The sequence below is a fragment of the Ctenocephalides felis genome, unplaced genomic scaffold (assembly GCF_003426905.1).
Source record: "Ctenocephalides felis isolate EL2017-DRISC unplaced genomic scaffold, ASM342690v1 CF-g0.4_SCAFFOLD_03570, whole genome shotgun sequence".
Taxonomy (NCBI): domain Eukaryota; kingdom Metazoa; phylum Arthropoda; class Insecta; order Siphonaptera; family Pulicidae; genus Ctenocephalides; species Ctenocephalides felis.
Genome location: NW_020539724.1, coordinates 3,772,465 through 3,795,005, shown reverse-complemented (window position 1 = coordinate 3,795,005; position 22,541 = coordinate 3,772,465). Strand labels below are relative to the sequence as shown.

General features: G+C 29.3%; 3 protein-coding genes and 1 pseudogene across 4 annotated transcripts; 2 read left to right on the top strand and 2 right to left on the bottom strand.

Moving 5' to 3' along the window:
* The window catches only part of LOC113383088, a 4,486-nt pseudogene extending 2,794 nt beyond the window's left edge, over window positions 1-1,692 (top strand).
* Window positions 1,693-2,198: 506 nt separating this feature from the next.
* LOC113382775 (39S ribosomal protein S18a, mitochondrial-like) lies at window positions 2,199-3,044 on the top strand. The gene is made up of 3 exons (XM_026621006.1): window positions 2,199-2,424; window positions 2,575-2,847; window positions 2,938-3,044. Exons 1-3 carry the CDS (start codon window positions 2,331-2,333, stop codon window positions 3,042-3,044), a joined length of 474 nt encoding a protein of 157 aa, XP_026476791.1. The 5' UTR covers window positions 2,199-2,330.
* A 1,685-nt stretch (window positions 3,045-4,729) lies between these two features.
* Window positions 4,730-8,696, bottom strand: LOC113383087 (carboxylesterase 4A-like). Its single transcript, XM_026621342.1, has 11 exons — window positions 8,672-8,696; window positions 8,092-8,213; window positions 7,845-7,982; window positions 7,620-7,776; window positions 7,347-7,532; window positions 7,018-7,214; window positions 6,780-6,954; window positions 5,467-5,651; window positions 5,191-5,338; window positions 4,980-5,112; window positions 4,730-4,895 (listed from the first exon to the last, which is right to left on the bottom strand). Exons 1-11 carry the CDS (start codon window positions 8,694-8,696, stop codon window positions 4,730-4,732), a joined length of 1,632 nt encoding a protein of 543 aa, XP_026477127.1.
* A 1,004-nt stretch (window positions 8,697-9,700) lies between these two features.
* On the bottom strand, window positions 9,701-12,462 carry LOC113382701 (sphingosine-1-phosphate lyase-like). 2 transcript variants are annotated; one of them, XM_026620927.1, is made up of 10 exons: window positions 12,109-12,462; window positions 11,645-11,860; window positions 11,349-11,557; window positions 11,127-11,269; window positions 10,957-11,047; window positions 10,674-10,883; window positions 10,358-10,596; window positions 10,125-10,271; window positions 9,944-10,064; window positions 9,701-9,880 (listed from the first exon to the last, which is right to left on the bottom strand). In XM_026620927.1, exons 1-10 carry the CDS (start codon window positions 12,254-12,256, stop codon window positions 9,776-9,778), a joined length of 1,629 nt encoding a protein of 542 aa, XP_026476712.1. In that variant the 5' UTR covers window positions 12,257-12,462; the 3' UTR covers window positions 9,701-9,775. The 2 variants fall into 2 exon arrangements, with proteins under 2 accessions (XP_026476712.1, XP_026476713.1); XM_026620928.1 differs by having other exon boundaries at window positions 9,702-9,880; window positions 11,645-11,852; window positions 12,109-12,191.
* Between the last annotated feature and the right edge of the window lie 10,079 nt (window positions 12,463-22,541).

Sequence of the window (22,541 nt, the reverse complement as noted above, 5' to 3'; positions counted from 1 at the left end):
ATTAACTTCTGTAGATGGTGAGACAACGTCTCCTTGATGGGCACATTCTATAGAACTATACGTTTACTTGAAAATGGTATAAAACCAGTGTATGTTTTTGATGGAAAACCTCCAGATATGAAAGGTGGTGAGTTAACTAAAAGAGCTGAACGCAGGGAAGAGGCAGAAATAGCATTAGCAAAAGCTACTGAAGCAGGTATAAAGTTCTTCCACTATTACAGGATTTTTAATATTATGATTATCATTTATTGAATGATTTCTGACTTTTATTATTCTTATCTAAGGTGAGGCAGCCGATGTTGAAAAATTTAGTAGAAGATTGGTAAAAGTAACTAAAGAGCATGCTGCAGAGGCAAAGGAACTACTGAAATTAATGGGAGTACCTTATGTAGAGGCTCCTTGTGAAGCTGAAGCTCAATGTGCTGCTTTGGTAAATATCCTTATTTATTTTATTTATGTAATCTTTTCTAACTAAAGACATTGCAGATCTTCATGAAGCAGTTTAATTAATAAATCATGTGCTCTATCATAACCAGCATACAATTTAATTAGCAAAAAAGATGTAACATATAAGCTAAAATTTATAAATTTCACAAACTAAATAATTATTATAATTAAGGTCAGGGCTGGTAAAGTTTATGCAACTGCAACTGAAGATATGGACGCATTAACTTTTGGTTCTAATGTTTTGTTAAGACATTTAACATTTAGTGAAGCTAGGAAAATGCCTGTTCAAGAATTTCACTTTGATAAAGTTTTGGATGGACTGTCATTGAAACATGAAGAGGTAAAGAAATAAACTATATTTATTTTCTCTTGATACACTCCATTTTTGCCTCTATAATTTTTCAATTGATTTAATATTTTAGTTTATTGATTTATGTATCTTACTTGGCTGTGATTATTGCGATAGTATTAAAGGTGTTGGTCCTAAAAGAGCTATCGAATACATAAATCAATATCGAAATCTTGATACCATTTTGAAAAAAATTGATACAACTAAATACCCTCCACCTGAAAATTGGAATTATGAAAAGGCAAGGGAATTATTTGTGAAACCTGAAGTTACTGATCCGGACACAATTGAAGTATGTATTAATAATTGCAAAATATTTAGCTTAATTGCCAAAAAGATTTTCAAATGTTAAGTCAAATATTTTATTAGCCATAAGTTCTTTCTATTAATTACAATTTTTGCAATTAACAAGTATATTTCCAAATTAAGTTAAAGTGGACTGAACCAGATGAAGAAGGTGTTGTAGCTTTTCTCTGTGGTGACAGACAATTTAGTGAGGACAGAGTACGTTCGGGTATCAAAAAAATTATGAAATCTCGTAGTGGTAATGTACAAGGAAGACTAGATGGCTTTTTCAAAGTAAATAATGTTCCTTCTTCTGTTTTGCCAAAAATATAGTTTGTTAATTTTTATTATTTTTATAGGTTCTTGGGACAACTCCTAAGCGTAAAGCTGAAGATCCTAAAACTAATAAAAATAAAAAGGCTAAATCCAATGCAAGTGGGAGAGGTCGAGGCCGACCTAAATAAGTAACTGGTGTAGTTTATAATTTATTTATACAATTTACAAAAATATTTCAATCTAATTTGTATATAAGTTTCTCATGTTGAAGTTATATTAATACTATCATTATTTTTATATAATATGTTGATCTGATAAATGCAACCTGTTTTTATGAATACTATTTGATATAACTAAATTGTCCTTCAAATCCATTTTATAGTTTATGTTCATAGTTATAAAACATATTTTATTATGAGGTATTATTTGGTCTTCCTATCATAGCCATTTCCTTTCTTCTGTTTTCTTCTTCCTTTTCGAGCATTTGCTCTTGATATAATTGTATTTTAACTGCTTCGTCTCTTAGAGTTGTTGATCTTTTGTGCAGAGTATTCATTTTCTTTTTTATATTTTCTAGTTTATTCTTTTCTTTTTCTATAATTGCCATTAATTTGTCAATTTCTTTACTGTAGCCTTCTGCTGCTGTTTTAGAATTTTCTTCTTGCAATTGGGATAATATTAATTTTTGTTTTGTGGTTAAAGTTTTCAATAACTTTTCAATATTTTGAACAGAAAGTAAGCTTTCAGGAGGTATCAATTCCTTTTTCTGGTTTTGCTCCATTTTCGAGACATTATCATCATTCATTTGCTTGCGTTTTTAATTGACAGTGGATTACTTTTTAAATAAGGTTAACTTAACCTAGAATTGGTGAATTAGTTCTGTCAATTGAAGATTGAAATTCAGTTCATTTCACAAGTTTATTGCTTGGAAGAGTATATATTGTATTGTGGTTTTAATTATACAAAATCTGATATGAATTTTTTAAAACGTATTTCTATTCGAGAGTTAACAAGACCGTTTTTCATAAACAAATTACACACCACTCCAACCACATATCTGAAAGAAAGTAAGTTGATCTTTTTAATAAGTTTTTAAACTTTAGCATTATTTTTATAAAATACTATATTATCGTTACAATAATATATAATATAAGAAGCCTTACTTTCCTGATATTTATTTATTAAGTTAACCTGCTCTAATTCAATTACTATTTTAGTTAAGGAGACCAAGTCTGACAAAGAATTAGTTATTGAAGGTGTTATATTACCATCACCACGTGAGCCTTTGCTTTACCAGCCTTCACAAATTCCAAAAGATAAGCATGTTTGCCCTTTATGTGCTACTGGTTTAGATGTAAAACATACTGATGTTCTAATATTGAGTCAATTCCTTCGAAGTGATGGATGTATGTTGCCAAGAAGAATTACCGGATTATGTAAAAGACAACAAAGACGAGTTACAACAATGGTTGCCATGGCTCAAAAAGCAGGTGCTTATACTAATACATTATAATTTGCAATAGTTAATTAACAGTAATTATTTATTTTCTATATTTAATTATGTGGATTCTGTACTTTAGGTCTAATGTCAAATATTGGACCATCAAATAGCAAAAAAGATCCAAAGCGTCGTTATAAATGGAAGAAGTTTAACACATATTTTGATGAAAACACTATGCCATGGTAATATATTTAAATTATAAAAGTAATTCTAATGTATAGTTGAAGTAATAAATGTTTGTATCCATATTGCTATTTTTGAATTAGTTCTCTTTAATATATTATTTTAACTATATTTAGTTTATTTTTATTAAATTATAAACATATTTTTTGTTCTTTTCCCTAAAACCCAAGCAATTCATTAATATGTTAAGCAAATTTTGTATTGTTTAAATATGAACTAAAGAATAAGCTATGATAATAAGATATGTAATTGCACAAAGTGCATACAATTTTTAATTGGTAATAGACATTTAATTTATCCAGCTAAAAATTGTTTCAAGTTTTCTCATCAAATGTATTTTTCAACTTCATTCAATGTATATTTTTATTTAATGTAATGACTGTACAAAATATAAATTTGGATGACTGTAATATAAGATTTTCAATGTCAATGAATTAATGCAAAGTCAAGTAATTCTAAGGTTAGAGGCAAAATAATAATTACAAATTGTTAATACTTTTCAAAATACATCTAAATATTATTTTTACTATTTATAGAAAACATTTGTGAAATTCAATGATATGGATTTAGTGAAATGATATCCTTTTATATATTTATGAAGCAGAATGACTGATTTTAGTAAATATCCATCATATATATTTATATATTTATTTATTTAACAATTAGAAATTGTTATAATTGACAAAACATATTTAGAAATTATAATGAGAAACTAGGTGTATTCTTATAACTATATAGGAATACCTCAAGAGATCATATTCCATTATATTTTTTATTTGAAATTCGCGCCTTTGGTAATTCCTCGCACGTGCAAGGAATCGTGCTAAATGAAATGTCTTGTGTGCTAAGCAAAGTCAACTTATTTGAATAATTATTTAATGTTTTATATAAATGTGTACAGGTGTACAGTATAAGTACAATAGTGATAAAGCGATTATTTGAACAATTGTTTAATGTATCATATAAAAGTGTATAGTATAAGTGATCAAGTGATGATGTCCAAGTTTTCCAGCCTCGAGGAGAGGATTTCGATCAAAGTGAGTTCTAAAGTAATAACAATATTTATAACATATAAAATATTTTGCATATGACTTCTCAAAACTATGGATCATATATATATATATACCGTTTGTATATACATATATACAAAAATTTGTATATACTCCCTTGTCGTTGAAGAACTGTCAAACGTTTTACATCGGTGGCGACATCTAACACAGAACCACATGAACCCGGTAGTCACTACGTAGTTCCTTACGAATTTGGAACGATTTTGCATAGAGGCGCTGCATGTCACACTTTTTGCAAATATGGCGGGATATTTGAATGAGCTTTCAAACTTGGGGAAACATTTGGATACAAAATGCATATCTAAATATCTAATGATTTATAAATTTATATTTGCAATTACCATACAAACTAAGGCAGCTAGGACACATCTAATGATGTAATCAATATATACTAATTAAGTATATAAGTTATATATTAAATTTTCATATACTTAATATATTTTAAGCTATCTGATCATTATTGAAAATTATAAAATGATTATTATCCACACATAAATAAAAGAAATTATAAAATGATTATTATCCACACATAAATAAAAGAAAAGAATGTTATGAAATCATATTATGTTCATCTTTCGTAATTTGTCACAGTTAATTATAATTTGTTTAATTTACATATCATGAGTTATATAATTTCTTTAAATTATTCCAAAATGTCATACGATCACTATAAGGATTTACACCAAGTACAAAATTTTCATCAATATCAAGATAGTTTATTGTCTTTGTTATTCTAGGCCAAATAACATTGTTTAAAAGTGTTTCTCGATAAGGGGTAGGTTTGCTGAAAATTAAATTGTTTATATATAAAAATCTTTTTGATTATTTTCATAAGACTATGATCTAATATAATTTAATTTATACATACCCAGATTTGCTAAAATTAGTCCACATTCGAACCATTCTTCGTAAAGTTATTGCAGCAGGGTTAATTGGTAACAAAGGCAATGGCAAACCGGCGACTTTAAATAAATAGAATAATTCATCTGTATGACATGCACCTGAGAAAAAAATACACTAAAATAAATGCAAATGTTAAAATACAATTGTATTAAGTAGAGCTAAATAAATCACTATACCTTTATACTTTATAAAAAGCAACGCTTTTGCAAGATTAAGATCACCATCAAAACTGAATTTATAATAATATATCGGTGTTGATGATGTTTCAGATTGCAACTTTACTGTATTATCAATGCCAACAACAAACATTTGGTCAGTCATAAACTAAATATAAAAGTAACTGTAGAAATTGTTAGTGATTTATTAAAATTATCATAATATTCTAAATCTTCAACAGTGCTACAAATCAAAATGTGTAATATTTTGTATCTTTTTATCATTTTATAACTCACATCTACCCATCGGAGGCTCATGTCTTTTGATTTGGATAAAGATTTTCCTTGAAAATAAAAATTCCAAATTTCTTTTGCAATCAACTTAGAAACTTTGCTTTCTTTTGGTAAGTTCCAAGAGAATGGAATGAGCAACTCTCTATTTTGGTTGAGAGTAGGAAACACCAAAGAATCCAATTGGAGTTCTAAATTGTAAATAAAAAGTTTAAATACTTATAAATGTTTATTTTTTCAACTGTCTATGATAGATTTTACTTATAAGATATGCTCTAATAATTTAGACTTAATAAAATTTCAATCCAAATGCATTCAAAATTTTCTTACTTCTCGCTACAATCTGTTCTGTTAGAGCAGTGATTCCCAAAGTGGTCCACATGGACCCCCAGGGGTCCACGGCAGGTAAAACAAAATTTGGGGGTCCACGAAATAAAAATGGTGGTCCACGGCATATTTAGAAATGATTTAAACTTCAAATGTTAGTATTGAGCTCGGAGCCAGCCACCTATCAACCACGCATATCTGAGGAACTATTGAATGATCGAACTTGAAATTTTGGTCACAATCTTAGTAAAGTATGTGTTTTTGAAAACGTACAATCTGTTTCAATACTAGTATTGAGAGCGGAGCGAGCCACCCATCAACATCCCATATCTCAGTAACTATTGAATAATCCAACTTGAAATTTTGGTCACGTAAATTAAAAAGAAGAAAAATATGAGTTGGCCTCCAAATTGCTTTCCCTTTTACCATATTCTCTAGATCTGTTTCCAGCGACCATATATCGATTTCAGATCTCAAAAGGATGCTTGCTGTGAAGAAACTTTTACCAAATGATGAGATGATAGCTGAATTTTGTGGCAAAGTACAAATCGTACTAAAAAATGGTTTCGAAAAGTTTAAAGTTCGCTATAATTTTTATATCGTCTTCGAAGAAACTATATTGCATAAAACAAAAAGAAATTTGGCAAAAAATTGGTTTTTCTTAGTTATCCTACATGTTTATTGAGTGATGTGAAATATTTCGTTTCCAGATATTTGACGGGTAGTTGTAATTTTAGTATCAAGCATTGCGAAGATTCGATTTAAACCTATACTTTTTGAGAACGCGGCACAATCCGGGCCGAAAATTGATTTTATAAAAACCCGGATCACCAGATGGAAATCCGTGAGTGTTCCGGCGAAACTGGTAGGTGAGGTCACTTTAATATAGGGGGTCCATAACAAAACAAAAAACATTGCAAGGGTCCACAGCACAAACAAATTTGGGAACCTATGTGTTAGAGAGATATAACATTATTTTATAAATAGTTTACCTGGAAGCATTATAAAAGCCTCATGACTGTTAAAACCGCAAATATAAGGCACCTTGTTGTACACACCACTTTTTATAATTTCTATAGGCGTTTTTGGAAGCACTATTTCAGAATTATTCGCAAACGCGTCAACTGAAGGTACAAATGGCTGTGGAACAAGCCCTCTTGGGATGCTCTGGAATGCAAATATATTTTAATATATGAAATTGATTTTTATATAAAATGATTTAATACAGACGGTGGATAAAGTTCCAGGTTGAACTCTCATAATATCAAAAACTGGAATATTCTGCAGCGCCAGAACTAGTTCTTTCGAATTTGTTGTTGTAATGCCTAACTTTCTGCCAAGTTCAAAAGCTGATTTGCGAGGATCTGGCTGAAAAGCCCAAGGATTTAATGAGGATCCACTTTGAGATATTGCTTTGTGAAAATATCCTATCAAAAGAAATGTTATAATTTGAAATTAGCATCATGTTGCCTGCCTCTATTCATGGATCTAGTTTATTATAAAGGAGGTTTGGTAAAAATAATCTTTCAGTTATATATTGCATCATATTGATCTTTAACCTTTAGCCAGAGGAGATAGTATTAAATAATGAACTGATACAGCGCCTGCACTTTCTCCGAAGATTGTCACATTGTCTGGATCACCTCCAAACCTAGCTATATTTGCCTTCACCCATTTTAGTGCAGCAATTTGATCTTTCAAGCCAACATTTCCTGCTGCAGCAGAATCGCCAGTGCTTAAAAACCCTTCAATTCAAAAATAATAATATCCATCAATTCAATATTTAATTCAAAAATTGATATTTAATTGACACGATTACTTTTACCACTTACCCAGAGCTCCTAAACGATAATTAATAGTAACTAAAACCACATTTTCGTTCACAAAATAATCAGGTCCATAATAGAATGAGTCTCCAGAGCCTCCAACAAAGGCACCACCATGAATGAAAAACATCACCGGCTTGAAGGAATTGGAATTTCCAGGAAGCTGAAATAAGAATTATAATAAATAATCTTTGTATAATATTATAAATACAAAGTAAAATTAATTCTTACAGAAGGCGTGTAGACGTTGAGGAACAAACAATCCTCATCTTCATTAATTCCAGTGGAAACTATAGTTTTTCCTGGACAATGACTTCCGTGTGCAAGTGCATCTCTCACTTCGGTCCAGGAATCAGGTTCGCGTGGCGGCTGAACATAATAATAACAAAGATATATACATACAATAATGTATAACAATATGAATATATATACATATATAAATATAAGTATTTAGAATATTTATGTATCATACAATTACCATAAATCGTAGATTTCCTATAGGCGGTTTTGCATATGGTATTCCTTTAAAGCTATAATATTTAGAAAAAAATCCGGAGCTTAAAATCTCTCCACGAATTGGTCCATACTCAGTCCATATAACTGGAAGCTTTCAAAACATTCAAAAAAAAAATGGTGACAAAGTTAGCAACTAGGTGCTAGTGGCAATTTGCACTTAAAGCAAGTTGCATGAACTTTTCGATATGTGTAGATGATCGACCCAATTCATTCAAGTCTTCATTTTAGCAACTTTTAAAATTGTGAAGACAACATTTTTATGAAAAGAAAGTATCGTGATATTTTCTAACTAATTGTGACGAAAAATATACATAGATCCATCATTTCCAAGATAATTTTTTTATTGTAATAAAATAAAATATAAAATCCTCTTATCTATATTTTTTTCACTAACCTCGTTATTGTTTTCAGAAGCACAAAAAATCCAAACACATAAAAAAATAAATACGCGAAACCAACGACGAGTTTTAAACATTTTGCGCAAATTTTAGAATACAAGACTATTATTTCAACATTTAAGTTCTAAATCGAAGCTGATTTACTGGGTGAAGGTTGCAAAGCAAACATGAATATATTATTTTATTTTTTATATTGTTTAAAAGTAATTATTCGATATTTATCGCCACGGTTGAAGTGCGATATGATTATGGAATTTTCTATTGTACTTTAAATACACAACGGACGCAATGACACAGGATTTTTTTCGCTGTAAAGATTTTAAATTTGTCTTCATTATTTACAAATAAATAAAATTAGGAAACAATATTAAGTAATTAAATTTTGTTGGAAATAAGATCTTAATGTATAAATAATGATCCTTGGATCTATGTATCTAAATACATAAAAAGCTTCATCAAAATCGTCGGAATTTTTTTTTACACAACAATTAAAAAGAAGCGCCCCGGCCGATCTTCAACAAAGAGCAATTCCCTTCTGATATTCTTGAATGTTGTTTAAGTTTTCAAAATCGGTTCAGAGGAAACCGTTGTATAAATTTTTTTCACTCCTTCTAATTCAAAAAATTGGCTAAACCGATCGCAATTAATCAACTCGAATTCTTATTGAATGCCTTCTATATTCTTGAAATCGTTCCAGCCATTTAATAATAACTTCTCTTTCGAAATTGAGCAAAAAATTATATCGATATTTGCTTAATAATTTCTAAAGTAAATATTCTGTACAGATATTTCTTCTAAAGCTCAAAGTAATGATCAAACCATAAAAAAATATTTGAAATAGGATTTTTAAAGAGTAAAATATTTCTTTGTAATATATATTTGAAAATGTACAAGACTAGAACCCTTACAATTGAATTAATTTATACAAATTTTCAAAATATTTTAATAAATTAATGATATATACAAATTATATAATTAACTTGTAATCTCCTGAAATTGGCACTTTTATCTTTACGAAATTATGAATTTGAATACTGACACTCATTTTGTACATGATGCACTAAATTTTTATAAAATACTCTAATCCAATACTTCGATCTTGTAAGGAAATATAATAATACAAAATATTTGCCAAATAAAATTGAATAAAATTGGTAGTGTAAACTTTAAAAACCTTAACCATTAATATAAATATTCAAAATTGTACAAATCTGATAACACTATTGATATAAATATTTCAAATATTTGTTATTTATCTGCCGGAGTGTAGTACATTGAATTGATGTAACATTTAGTGAAAGCAGTTACAGTAGACCGATCAGGCACACTTTGAGCCATTCCATAAATTGCCATCTAAAAAAAAATTCATTATAAAATAAATTACGCATAAATGCATGTAAATAATCATTGCAATACCTTTCCCTCAACAGGAGCACTTGGATTTTTCATAATTTCTGCAATACAAGATTTCATATCATCTAGAAATTGATCAGCTACACCATTTTGAGTATGAACATGAGTTATACAAATATGTATCCTGGAAAATATAAATTTATATAATATAAGTTGTGCTATGAAAATATAAATATAATATTACCCTGATGGAAATTGCAGGACATTAAGACTCCATCCCATACCACCAAGTTTATCAGCTAAATGATAAATATCAAATACTTTAGAACCAAGTGCTACTACAGTTGTCGCAGGTTTTCCAAAAATGAATACTTCATCAATCTTACGAATCCTGTAAGACATCATTTAATAATTAAATTTTAATTCCTAGTTTTTAAATGTTATAGTAGAAAATATGCAATTCAAAAATTTACTAACTCCTTCTCTACATATTTAGTTGTGTCTATAATTTTCTTTGTTGCATCAATGTATCCAGTTTCACCAAATCTTAACAAAGTAGACCAACATGCAGCTATTATTCCACCAGTTCTTGAACCATTTACAGTGGGAGAACCGTAGACACCACCAGGCCAATCAGTTGTAACCACAAACTGGTGATCACGGTATTTCTTATCTGAATATAAGATCACTGAAGAACCTTTTGGTGCAAATCCATACTATAAAAAATAATATATTATGGATAATATAAACTTAAACTAAAATCAATGGAAATTCATCTTTATAATGAATTTACCTTATGAGTATCAGCAGAGATACTAGTTACACCTTCAACTTCAAAATCAAATGGAGGTAATTCAAAGCCTGCCTTTCTCATAAAAGCTATAACAAAGCCCCCTAAGCAAGCATCAACATGAACTGGTATATTATATTTTAAGCCCAACTCAGCAACCCCTTGAACATCATCCATAGTTCCGTAAGGAAAGTTTGGTGCTGATGCTACCAGCTACAAACACAAAAAAATGAGACAAAACTGAAATAGCATATGTATATTAAATACAAATTAACAAAACAATTACCATACAAGTGTTTCCATTAATTGCTCGTTTCATAGCTTTTAGATCAACAAGTGTTGTTTCTGGATCAACTCTTACAGTTCTTACACCTAATCTAAAATAACAAACAATAATATAATAGATAATCTTAAATTTTTACCAATTATATTACTGTGAACAAATAAAGTATATACCCAAGATATTGAGCGGCTTTATCAAAACCGGAATGAGCAGTAACTGGCATTACTATATTTGGTTTTGTAATGCCTCGTTCTCTAGCATAGTCTCTGTAAGCTTTGCAAGCCATAATTATAGACTCGGTTCCACCTGTAGTCATCTGAATTTGAACATAATTTAATGAATTTGATATAATTATTCATTAATACATATTGCAACCAAATTTTCATTACACTTACAGTTCCACAAGCATTTGGACCACCATGAAAGAGTTTTGCCGTAATCCTAACAACTTCTGCTTCCATTTTACTAACACCAGGGAAAACATCGGGATGAAGAGGATTTGTGTAAGAGGTCATACCATAAATTTTTGTGTTCAGCTCAATTAATTCTGGGTCATAGTAATAAACAGCTCCTGATACTCTTCCTTCTTTCCATTTGTATGTACCTTAAGAAAAATTAATGATACTAATAAAATGGTATTTAAAAATAAGTTTTTTAACAATATCGAGTTCAAGTAATGATATATATTTACCCAAATTCAAATAAGATTTGGCCATTTTTACGATTTCTTCATCACTCAAACCTTGTTCAGGTAATGTAGTAATATAAGGCACATCCTGCATCCTCTTTTGAATATCCTTATCGAATTGTGCAGATATTTTATTAAGTTCATCATCAATGCGTTTTTTTACATATGGTATCTTCTTCGCCCATTTAAACAGGGATTTCAGTAATCTTGTCTTAATGCCTATAAATATAAATAGTAATTCAATTTAAAACATGTAATACAGTTTTAAATGTTTCATATATAAATAATTTATCGTATATAGTTAGAATAATTCACAAAGATGTAATGAGTGCTATTGAGCAGATTTATTTTGTTTGATGAATCTCAAAATAGCATGTATATAGTTATTGATTAGCATTTATAATTTGTGGCGTTTAGTATATTAGATCTACCTTATATATGTAATATATAATTTTGTAATAAAATACCTTCATCAGCTGTTAATAGATCATGAAGCCATAAAAAGCTTATAACAGATGTGGCTGTAATAGCTATAATTTGCCATGGTTCTTTAGAGGCAAGTCTTGCATTTATTAAAATTCTTAGTTCGTTTAAACTCGGTTTTATAATAGACATTTTAAATAAATAATTTAAGTATCACCACACACACATTGTTTAGAATAAATAATATATTGAATAAAGAAATTGCGATATCACATAAAATATTTATAATGTTATCAAATCTTAGAGATTATCTTATCTTAAGCCTATGAACACCGATGTGGCACAATGCAAAATAAATATGTAATCGATTGTAATCGATATCTTATTATTAGCGTTGATTCATTAACGTAATGAGTAAATGCATGTCATGGCCCAGTTAGGTCATAATTAAATAAATAACAAGTAATTGATTACAAATAACCTATGTAGCAAAACAAAACGTTTGTCAAAATACGACTACTGTCAAAAAAAATAATGGCGAAGATAAACGATTGACAACGATTGACGGCGATTGTACAACCATGTGAAAAATTTTTTAACACAGGTTATACAAAAAATCTAAACATTTGAGAACTACTTGGCGTTTATCTTTTCTTCTTAAGAAATGTTCTCTTAATTCAAAAAATAAATAAATCTGTTTATATGAATCTAAAGCCACTTTTATCATTAATATAATATTTAAGACTAATGTGCAAAATAAAACTATTTAAAAAATAGGCCTAATTTTCTGCAAACCTAATACTGTTGGCAAACCTGTTGAGCAAACGCTCGATGTTCTCGCTAGAAAGTCAAATATTTATTAAACATGTCTGACGTCAAGTGCGCAAGCGCTTTATTTTGTATTAACGTTGATTTTTAACAGTTTTGTTTATTAAATATTTGTTAATAAAAATGATTTAAATTAATTAATTTTGAAAAAATATGAACTATCGTTTTTGTGATATATTTTGTAATAACATTAGTAAATTAAATAAATGTTAATGCGAGTGATTCTTTGTTTAATGTGTGATTAAGGAGACGAAACATTAAAGGATGAGATGTAAGTAATCTTATGTTTATTTTAAATTATTTTGCATTGTAATTTGCTGCAAATTTTATAGTTTTTCACTGGAAGCATTATGACTAAATCATTTTGTTTTCTACATATGCAATATGTTTCAAAACTATTATCCTTAATAGAGAATGTTTTTAATAATATCGTATTAACATTTTACATCGTTTTGAATGTACTGTCATGTTTATTTCTTGTATGATTCGTAAAGCTTTTTATGAAAGATCATAATATTTGTGTTTGAAGGTTATGAAGATTTTGATCACTTTTACTAGTTGCCTGTTCGGGTTTGTATATATTTTGATTATTTTAAGAAAAAGCAGTTTTGTCATATACACCAACAAGTGTAACATAATTTGATGCATATAAATTAATTCCAACATTTGCATTGAAAGCATTTACTTTTTGCCTTGTCCAAACAGCATTTAGATTATTGAAAAAAAATTCTCAAAGCATTTACTTTTTGTGTTATTCTTATTATCCTTCTAATAATTCAGCAACCTTCATGGTACATATATGTACTCATTTTTTTCTGTAATATGTAGAATTATACTTTCAATAATCTTCATAATAAAATTTTTATTTAACAAAATACTCTTATACCAGAACTAGATTTTTATCATACTATGTATTCAAAAATTGAGTCCTCGAATTTCAAAGTAAATAATCATTTAAGAGTTTTGGGCTGACTATAAAGGCGCATACTATTGTCATCCATTTCTCAGAAAATCGAAATATGACCCTACAGAGGTACCTGCGTTGCTCAAACTTCTTCAAAGACAGCAAAATAATAGTAATAACAGATTTTGGGATAAGCACAAAGCCCTTCGAAATGTCTTTACAAATATAACTTCTGTTTAAAAGAAGTACTTATACACACACTTTCAATTTCAAAGGTTTTAATAATATTTATGTCTATATTCATGTAATGTTTATATTAATTTTTAACTTCCCGTAGGGTAAGTTATTGTAATGGGCCAAAAATCGAAATTGAACATTTTTACATTTCTCGACGTTATTAAGGTTTCTGAACATTTTGGCATACTTCAGAAAAAATGGATGTGTGTGTGTGTGTATGTATGTATGGATACAAATTTCCAGTCACGTTTTCGGGCGCACGGATCAACCGATTTGAATGGTTCAAAACGCATTCGATTCCTATTGATAGGGAGATGGGCTGATTAGTTTTTGGCAAAGGCAGGTCCAGCAGTTACGGAGATAAAGAGCAAAGAGTGCATAAAATAGAAATCGAGTTTTTGAGAGAACGGAGCATCCGATTTGATTGATCTAAAAAACATTCAATTAGTAATGATTGGAAGAAAGTTTTTGGCAAAGGCAGGCCCAGCCATTTCGAAGATACGGAGCTAAACGTGCAATAAATGGCAGTTTTAGAGAGAACTAAGCGTCCGATTTAAATGATTCAAAGAACTTTCCGCTTGTCTTAACAAAATAATTGATTTTGGAAAAAAAATTTAGGTTTCATCTTTTTTTTTTTCTCAAAAAAAATTTTTTTTGTGTATCGAAAATAATTCAGATTTTATTTTTAATTCTGACTATAGTTCTAATATACTTTAAACAAATAATTTCAACTCTACAATTCAGTTTATATAATTCTTATAAATATTAGACAATGTTACAATATTAATAATAATCTATTTGAAAACATTCAGTATTCCTCGAACATTTTGTTACGGTACGGGAAGTTCCAGCAATTTGCCTTAAGGCACGATGCCATACACCCCACTAGTTTATGTCTATATTCATGTAATGTTTATATTAATTTTTATTATTCAACATCTTTGTCATACAAATGATTATTTAATGCACTTGACATAATCAAGAACCGTATCAATCCATTCTCTATCTCTGAATATGATAATGCAGTACACAATCATATTAATCTGTAGCGAATATACATGAGTATACATGAGTCATTTATCTATGACACAAAAATGTTCTTTTTCTCAGATTGTTTAGATTTGATCGCCTCCGTGAAAACTAAATAAATACGTTTGTACTTGGTGCATCTGAATATAAATATTTATTTTAAATTTCTGTTTAGTAAGTTTTAGTTTAGTTCGTGACTGTGGAAATTGCAGCCACTATATAAATGTCTGCATCTCCCCTTTACATCAACATCCGTTCATAACGAGGAAGGTAATTGGCTCGTTCCGACATCAATGTGAATTTGTAACAACACAAGGGCAGAATGATAAATCTATTTCATTTTGCTTAATAGTAATAGTAAATTATATTAGCTTGAGATTCTTAACTTTTTGTGCCAGAATTTGAATAATAAGGGTCAATTCAAAAAAAAAAAATACATAATTGCATTTTTCTTCAACTTTTCTCAATTTGGTGCAATGATTTACTACGTGCACGAAATTTTCTGGTAATTTTCACCTTCGTCATTTCTTTCTTCAGGAGAAATTCTCAAGCTCCTTTTTGTGAGCAAACTTTACGCGTAGAAATTCTATTTTTGGGTAGAGAAATCTTTTATTTTGAACTTTTATTAATAAGCTATACGGTTATTGGAAGTTGTTGAGTGGTTAAAGTTTATAACTCCATATTGCTTCTGATTTCCTGTTAAACTATAGTTCATTTAAAAAAATTGGTTCATAATTTATTAACTTCCCGTAGGGCAAGTTATAGTAATCGCAAAAAAATCGAAAATGAAAATTTTTATATATCTTTACGTTTTAGAGGTTTCTGAATATTTTGGCATACCTTAGTAAAAATGGATTTATGTGTGTGTGTGTGCGTGTGTGTGTGTGCGGATACAAATTTTCGTCGACGTCTTTCGGGAACACGGATGAAGCGATTTGAATAATTACAAAAAACATTCGATTTGTGCTGATGAGGAGACGTGCTGATTAGTTGTTGGAGAAGGCAGGTCTAGCCGTTCCAAATATATGGGGCAAAAAGTGCCAAAAACGGTAACTCAGTTTTTAAGAGAACGGAGTGTCCGATTTGAATAATTCCAAAAACATTTTATTTGTACTAACTGAGTGAAGAACTGTTCAAATTTTTGGAAAGGCAGGTGCAACGACTTCGGAGATATGGAGGAAAAATAAAAAAATGAGCCATTTGGCGTTCAAAAATAAACATTAGGCATATGCATATCAAATTATCAGATATTTTATAGAGATTTTAACAATAAGTATAAATTTTGTTTACATTCCTATGGGTTCCGTACCAATACTTATCCGTTAGACGGCGGCACGGCGCTTACGCGCTTCGATATTTTGTCTCTATGCAGTTAAAGCAATACGATTGCTTTGAAAAAAAGTTCAGAATTTTCAAAATATTTCAAAATACACTTTTCTTCAAAAAGTCTTTTTTTTTTTTCAATAAAAAAGTAAATTTTTGTCAAAAATGTATAGTTTCTCAAAAATCTAATTTTTTCAGAGTAATTTTTTTTTAAATGTTAATCTTTTAAAAAAAAATTTTTTGGTACGGAAAGTTCCAGCAATTTGCCTTAAGGCACGATGCAATGCGCCCCACTAGTTCAATGTAAATTTTACTCACATTTATATTGATTTTTCAAGCATTTACAAACTACAGCCTGCAGACCCTTATCATCTTTCAAGGACGGCATCTGATGGGTCCGTTTTTCTGTTTTTATGCCGGAAATGCCATAAACTAATAGAGCTCGTATTAATCCTGGAACGAGGCCTCATTTATACAAATCGAGAAAAAAATCACACATTTTTGGTTTCGGAACATTGGATTTAATGAAAATTTTAACACAGTACAAAGTGTCAGAGATGACGCTGTATGTGTAAAAAGAAAAGTGTTTTCCGCTTTTCTGTTGAAATCTTTCTTCAATTTTCTTTGCTATAAACCTCACGGAGCCCGAGACCTTTCCAACGAATACAAAATCGTCGAAATCGGTTCGTGCGTTCTGAAGTTATATCGTCAGGAAGGAAAACCCGACTTATTTTTATATAATAGATAATGAGTCTTTGCAAAGAAATTTGCATCGCTCTATTACTATTCTCTAACAAATTAACAGATGTAAATAAGTGCGAAAATTAACGGAAGTTGTCTCTGCTTTTTAGAAACGCTTTTAGTCCTGATTTGGCTTACAAGCATATAATGAGATTGGACATGATTGAGATAGCATTGTTGTGACTCAAAGCTCTTGAGTCCCATATATCCGAGAACGCGGTTTTATATTTCTCTGGCAGTTTATTTAAAAAATTGCTGTCACCTTGTTTTGTGGGAAAATCGGTCATGCTTCCTTCTTGGCCGTGTTGCAAAAATGCTGAGATTAATAATAATAAGAGACCCAGCTGCTGATAATTTACATACTAGTTTATTTTTATTTTTTTATTATGATTGGGAGAGGTAATTGGCCTCGGAGAATTTGTTGGAAAAACGCAAATTTATTTATGAATCATGGGGTATTTGGTCTGAAAAGCCTGGATACTAAACATATATACTAAACATATTTTATATTTCGTATATATGCATATTGGGGTGGTCCTTAATATGGACATTTTCGAATTTCCTTGCTCCCAAGGGCTCAAATGGTTCCAAATTGATAAAAAACAATTCTCTGAAAGTTTTAGCTCTTAATATTGTCTTTTAGATAGAGTGCAATTAAAGTTCTGTATGAAAATAGCATGAAAATTTTTTCAAAAATTTTGCAGAGCGTCGAATTTTCAATAAAAAATGACACGAGTTTTCACTTTTAATTCATTTGTCGCTGAGTTATATTTAAAATTTTTTTTTAATGTTCAATTTTTTTCATGCATGCTATTTCCATGCAAAGTTTGATTAATTTGCGCACTATCTAAATGTTAATATTAAGAGCTCAAACTTTCAGAGGATTGTTTTTTATCAATTTGGAACCATTTGAGCCCTTGGGAGCAAGGAAATTCGAAAATGTCCATATTAAGGACCACCCTAATGCATATATGCATTCTGCACTAATGGCCTTATATTTCACTGCGTGTGAAAATGCATTATTCTGCTCTGTTATATTAAACTTGCACATGTTAATGTAGTAGCAGTATTTTCAACGCAGAGAGATAATTATTCTTGAAAGGTTATATCATGTAAATTTAACAATAATGGATTTATTATTATGCAAATATTACTAATTAAGATAACAATTGCCTTTATTATTTTCCTGCGTTCTAATTGCATGTGATCCATAACTAGATATGATTTAAAATCATTAAAGATAAAGCTTTATACGATGTACTTACGCATACATGCTTTAAACTCTAACTTTATTTTTAATGCAAATTTAGTGTAATGAAGTATGTATTTTATGTTCTATAATATAAATGATTTTTTTTGCAGGAAGTGAAAAAGCTACAGCAAAATGGTCAGCCAGTCTGTGATAAAAGAGTAAGTACTATTATATTACAAGTACTATTTTTATTAAAAGTTGAATGTATATTATATTTTTCTATCCATATCTATTTCAATTTTCAATTTATCGTTTCGTGCATTTAAATTCCTATAAAATTATGAACTGAAATTTGGTTAATGTGTTGTAAAATATCTTTAAGCTTTTGATATGAGGATCAATTCACTGTTCTCTTTATATATTGATGACAGAAAATTATCGAAGTTCTTGGCTAAAGATGTTAAATTTTCATTACTGTTAATCGGCTTTCCCATTTTCCTTGGGTTGTCAATCTCTGCATGCTGTATTTATAACTCAGGCCGTTCACATGTGCTATGGGAATTTCAGGAAAATTGCCCTGCAGTGTCGTACTTTTATAATCTATACATACCTATTTTTATTATACAAAATCCATGATTTTTACACTAATATAGGCTTAAAGATTCTATTAATTAGTAAATTAAAATCTGCGACTTATTTATACATCTTGAATTTACATTTATGAGGCGTACAGTTGATTTATAAATAATTATATCTGATGAGTTATATGTCTTCGATTTTTATTCTTTTATCATTATTTACATATCTATTCAACATATGCATATAATTCAAAACACCCGTTTTGTGCTTCTTTAAATGAATTTTCTATATATTTATAGAACCCCAAGTTAGTTTCTATAAATAGAGTAAACTATAAATTTACCTTGGCTTTCTGAGCGGAAAATTATGTGACTACATGTGATTGAGGGAGATTATTCGACTTAAAAACTGAAACAAATGCTTATTGTACTGCAAAGAAAAATAGTATTTCTACACTTACATTATTCTGATTATTCTAGTTTAATCTAGATAAATTAAAGACATAGGTAAATCAGGAAAATCTCTATGTACTAATCGAAATGAAAAAATGCATATTATGTATTAAATTGAAATTTTTTATAAATATTCAAATCAATCGACTTTTCTAATATTTTGTATTGCATTTGTGTTATTCTATATTCTATACACTTTTTTGGGTTATATAATTTTTATTGTATTATTGCATTGAATTATTTTTTATCACAACAGCTCTATATTAGAATCCAACAAATTGTTTAATAAATGTATGTTCTTTCTATCTATCTATCATTTATTTATTCATCGACTTATTATGACCGTCATCCAGATGTTAATTGGATGACGAGGATGATATTCTTTCTTTTTTGCAAATAATTTTTAATTAATATTTTTTTCAAATAATTTTCTGCTGCCATTCGTTTTACAATAAATGATCCATTCACCATTTTTAATGCCGATTGTAAAAATCATGGTTGATTTTTTTGGTAACCAATTTAAAGCTAGGATTTTTGACAGAAATTCAAATAATTTATTTGATAATGTTTTTTTTTGGATCATTTGGTATAAAGTTATTATATTTTCCTAATTATTGCGATTGCTGTCCTGAAATGGACAACAATAAAACTGTAGGATGAAAACAAGACTTTGAAAATGTAAAATCTTCTTTCCATTGTCAGACATTTAGAAAATTGACATATGTTAATGTAACATGACTTATTTTTCATCCAGGGTAATCAATATCTAGAATATTTAACTTCTCGTAGGGCAATGAAAATTTTTATATATCTTTATGTTTCAGAGGTTTCTGAATATTTTGGCATACCTTAAAAAAAATGGATGTATGTGTGTGTGTGTGTGTGCGTGTGTGATGTGTGTTCGGATACAAATTTTCGTTGACGATTTCGGGAACACGGATGAAGCGATTTGAATAATTAAAAAAACATTCGATTTGTATTGATAAGGAGACATTGCCATGCGCGCCACTAGTTCATTTCCTCAAATTAAGTTTTTTCAAAAACTGACCCAGAAATCATTGTCTCCGCACGCCACTGCTGTTTCACACGCTAGTGCAAGTGAAATGCGGGTCCTTTTGTACCGCGCTGCATTTCTTCAGTGGCACAATGCTCTCCGGACAAATAATAATCTCGGCTCGACGGTGGAAACAATCGGAAACATTGTTTCAAACAATCAGTAAACTGATAAAAAATAATTATTAGATTACAGTGCAAAATTAAGTGCGTTTTTATGTTGTGTTTTGTGCCAGTGATAAGTGTAATAAGAGTGAGTGGTAACGGGATAAAGATTTTTCTAGCTAAATTAGCTGCTTTCATAATAATGAATTAAATATTAGTCAATATAGGATACGTTAAAAATATATTTTCTTCTATATTTTTATGGGAGAGTTATTTTTTTTTTTTGGTTATTTAATTTAGAAGTCTGCGACTTCTAAATTCAATCTAGAGACTTTCCTCAATTTGGACTAATTGCTTAAACTATATGCACGTTACTTCTCAGTAAGGCTCACTTTTTCAACTATTATTTTTACTACTTCTTCTGCAGAAGACATCTCTAGATTATTTTTTAGGGAAAACTTTTCACGTTAAAAATATTTTTGTTCTATTATTGATAGCTTTTATAATTATGCTATATAGTTATTATCTCATCGATGTTATATTATTCAACAATAGATCTAGCTTTCCTAAGAATAATATTATATAAATTTTCTTAGGAAAGCTAGATCTATTAATCTCTCTATTCAGTAAATAACAAAAATATGATAACTTAGTCATAGAGAAAGGTCATAAACTTTATCATAATTTTTATTTACTTGCATTTTATATAATTATTGATTATTTTCATATTTATCTAATGTTTATCTTGGACAATTATTGTTTTTGAGGATGAAATCAATCTATTTAATACGATTTGAAGTTTTGTTATTCCCGTTTATTGGTGTTTTAAAATAGATCATATAATTGGCAGTTAACACCATTTGAAGTGCTTCTAAGAATATTTTTCTTTTAAAGATGATTTCTTTGAAGTTATTGTGCGTAAGTGGAAATTCGATATAATGGTTTGCTCTTTTGAAAGTCTCTCTGCTAAAGCTGAAATATAAATCTTTCCAGTAAATCTTTTCAGGACATGGGTCCTAAAAACTGTTAAACGGCGAATCAAGTTATATCAGATTATTTTTTTGCCATTTGGAAAATTAATTTAAAATGTTTTTATAATATCTGCATCAATTTAAAACATTAGATTTAGGAAGGCACAAAAGCAATAAATCTATCACAACTCATGTCCTATCTATGTCAATTTACCATGCGGGATACTAATTGAAATATTACGTTTCGGGTTTAATTTGTGTGAAACTTTCAATAACTAATTATTTATAATTGGGTGGTCAAATAATATGCCGGCATATTTATGCTAAGTACAAAATACAATATGAAATTACACATATATGAATACGTTTATGTATTTATATTTATGGGTTTGTGTATTCTACTTCCGCGCTAGAGAAGCCAAAAGATTATTAATGTATCTTGAGACTAATTAGGTTCTTGTATGCTTTGAGATAAATTTATCAGTTCAGATAGGTAGAAGCAACTATTTAGCAAAACTTTACTACTGTTGTTTAAATTATTACTAAATCTATTTTGTTTGTTTTATCCACTATTGGAAGTCTATTATTTTTTTTAGAAACATCATTTAGTTTTTTCTCAATTACCATGGTCGATTATGTGTGAAATCAGCGAAAACACCAACGGTTTTTCAAATATTGCTGCAACCAATATGTTAGAGATAAAATAAATAAAACCATATTTTTATCATTCAAATACTTTTTTCTTTATCGAATGCACATAAAGTTCTATCTACAATTTCCGATAAGAAAACTGCAAAAGTGCTGATAATTACTTTTATATCTTAAACAGATCTGTTCTGTTCTGTTCTGTTATGTTAGTTAAGAGTGCATTTGTTAGCTTTTGAAACTGATATAAGTTTATATGAATCAGAACTGGAGAGTGCATTGTCCATAAGCAAGCTTGGCAATATAACGATGCTTCTATAAATACAAAAAGCATCTTTGGGGAACAACATGCACTCAGCGTCCAGACATTCATTACTATGTAGATCAGATGGATTCCGATTTAGATCCTGTGTGAATT

Excerpts from the sequence above, each read along its gene's own strand:
- LOC113382775 (XM_026621006.1), top strand. The coding sequence starts at position 2,331 with ATGAATTTTTTAAAACGTATTTCTATTCGAGAGTTAACAAGACCGTTT. Across the intron at positions 2,425-2,574 it reads AACCACATATCTGAAAGAAA|TTAAGGAGACCAAGTCTGAC; the intron begins GTAAGTTGATCT and ends TTACTATTTTAG. Across the intron at positions 2,848-2,937 it reads TGCCATGGCTCAAAAAGCAG|GTCTAATGTCAAATATTGGA; the intron begins GTGCTTATACTA and ends TCTGTACTTTAG.
- LOC113382701 (XM_026620927.1), bottom strand. The coding sequence starts at position 12,256 with ATGTCTATTATAAAACCGAGTTTAAACGAACTAAGAATTTTAATAAAT. Across the intron at positions 11,558-11,644 it reads CAAATCTTATTTGAATTTGG|GTACATACAAATGGAAAGAA; the intron begins GTAAATATATAT and ends ATTTTTCTTAAG. Across the intron at positions 11,048-11,126 it reads AAAGCCGCTCAATATCTTGG|ATTAGGTGTAAGAACTGTAA; the intron begins GTATATACTTTA and ends TTGTTATTTTAG.
- LOC113383087 (XM_026621342.1), bottom strand. The coding sequence starts at position 8,696 with ATGTTTGCTTTGCAACCTTCACCCA. Across the intron at positions 5,339-5,466 it reads TGAGCCTCCGATGGGTAGAT|TTTATGACTGACCAAATGTT; the intron begins GTGAGTTATAAA and ends TTTTATATTTAG. Across the intron at positions 4,896-4,979 it reads ACTAATTTTAGCAAATCTGG|CAAACCTACCCCTTATCGAG; the intron begins GTATGTATAAAT and ends TTTAATTTTCAG.